General features: G+C 39.8%; 1 protein-coding gene across 1 annotated transcript; it reads left to right on the forward strand.

Annotated features, from left to right (window-relative positions):
* Positions 1-271: 271 nt before the first annotated feature.
* Positions 272-802, forward strand: LOC122751326 (60S ribosomal protein L21-like). The gene has a single exon (XM_043998333.1). It carries the CDS (start codon positions 272-274, stop codon positions 800-802), a length of 531 nt encoding a protein of 176 aa, XP_043854268.1.
* Positions 803-1,272: the final 470 nt, after the last annotated feature.

Genomic DNA, 1,272 nt, shown 5'->3' on the forward strand with positions numbered 1-1,272 from the left:
CAGCTCTTTTCACAGTAGCCCCTAACTAGAAACCAAGGGGGTTTGCCCATCTATCAGGGAATTTGCTAAACAAATTGTGGTATTTCCGTGTAATGGAATATTATTGTACCATAAAAAGCAATCAGAAGACCTCTGTGAACTTATGCAGGGTGCAGAGTCGAGCCAGAACGATTGTCATGAGAACACTATAGAGAAAAAAAAAACAACTTTAGAAGACTTTGAAACTGGTGCACTTTCCGCCAGCTCCACCATATTCCACCGAGTTGCCAAAATGACGAACACAAAAGGAAAAAGGAGAGGGACACGATACATGTTTTCTAGGCCCTTTAGAGAACATGGTGTTGTCCCTTTGCATATGTATATGCGAATATACAAGAAAGGTGATATTGTAGATATCAAGGGTATGGGCATAGTTCACCAAGGAATGCCCCACAAATATTACCATGGGAAGACTGGACGGGTCTATAATGTTACTCAACATGTTGTAGGCATTGGTGTAAACAAACAGGTTAAGGGCAAGATATTAGCCAAGAGAATTAATGTGCGTAATGAGCATATTAAACATTCTAAGAGAAGAGATAGCTTCCTGAAGAGGGTAAAAGAAAATGACCAGAAGAAGAAGGAAGACAAAGAAAAAGGCACCTGGGTTCAACTGAAACGTCAGCCTGCTCCACCCAGAGAAGCACACTTTGTGAGGACCAATGGCAAGGAACCTGAGCTGTTGGAACCAAACTCCTATGAATTCATGGCATCAATGACTAAAAAACATAATAAAAAGATTCTTGGGGGAAAAAAATTCTGATGCAATGGTAAACTACAAGTGTAGACAATTGGAGATGAATCATGCCACCCAACTCCTGCCAGGAAAGTGATGGACTTCAAATGCAGAATAAGAAATATATTTTCAGACATAGCCAATGTAGGGATTTGTTTCTCTGGACTAGGTAGAGTTGTTGTGAGGCTATCACCATCATATTTACTATTATTATTATCATTATTGTTGTTGTCCAGCTGAGAGCTTGACAGTAGGAGGGAGAGAAATTTTTGAAATTTAAAATAAAATTTTAAGAAAAGTGTTTCAAGAAACTGAGGGATCACGAGGTTAAGTGACCCAGAGTCCCACAGCTAGTGAGTGTCCAAGGTGGAATTCAAACCCAGGTCTTCTGATTCTAAGATCAATGTTCTAGCCACCATCATGCCACTTCTCAGCATCATCAGAGTATAAAGTGGAAGGGACTTGAACAACAATAAAGTCTAGATCAGAACAATAGT

This window comes from Dromiciops gliroides, chromosome 1, assembly GCF_019393635.1.
Source record: "Dromiciops gliroides isolate mDroGli1 chromosome 1, mDroGli1.pri, whole genome shotgun sequence".
NCBI classification, from domain to species: Eukaryota; Metazoa; Chordata; class Mammalia; order Microbiotheria; family Microbiotheriidae; genus Dromiciops; species Dromiciops gliroides.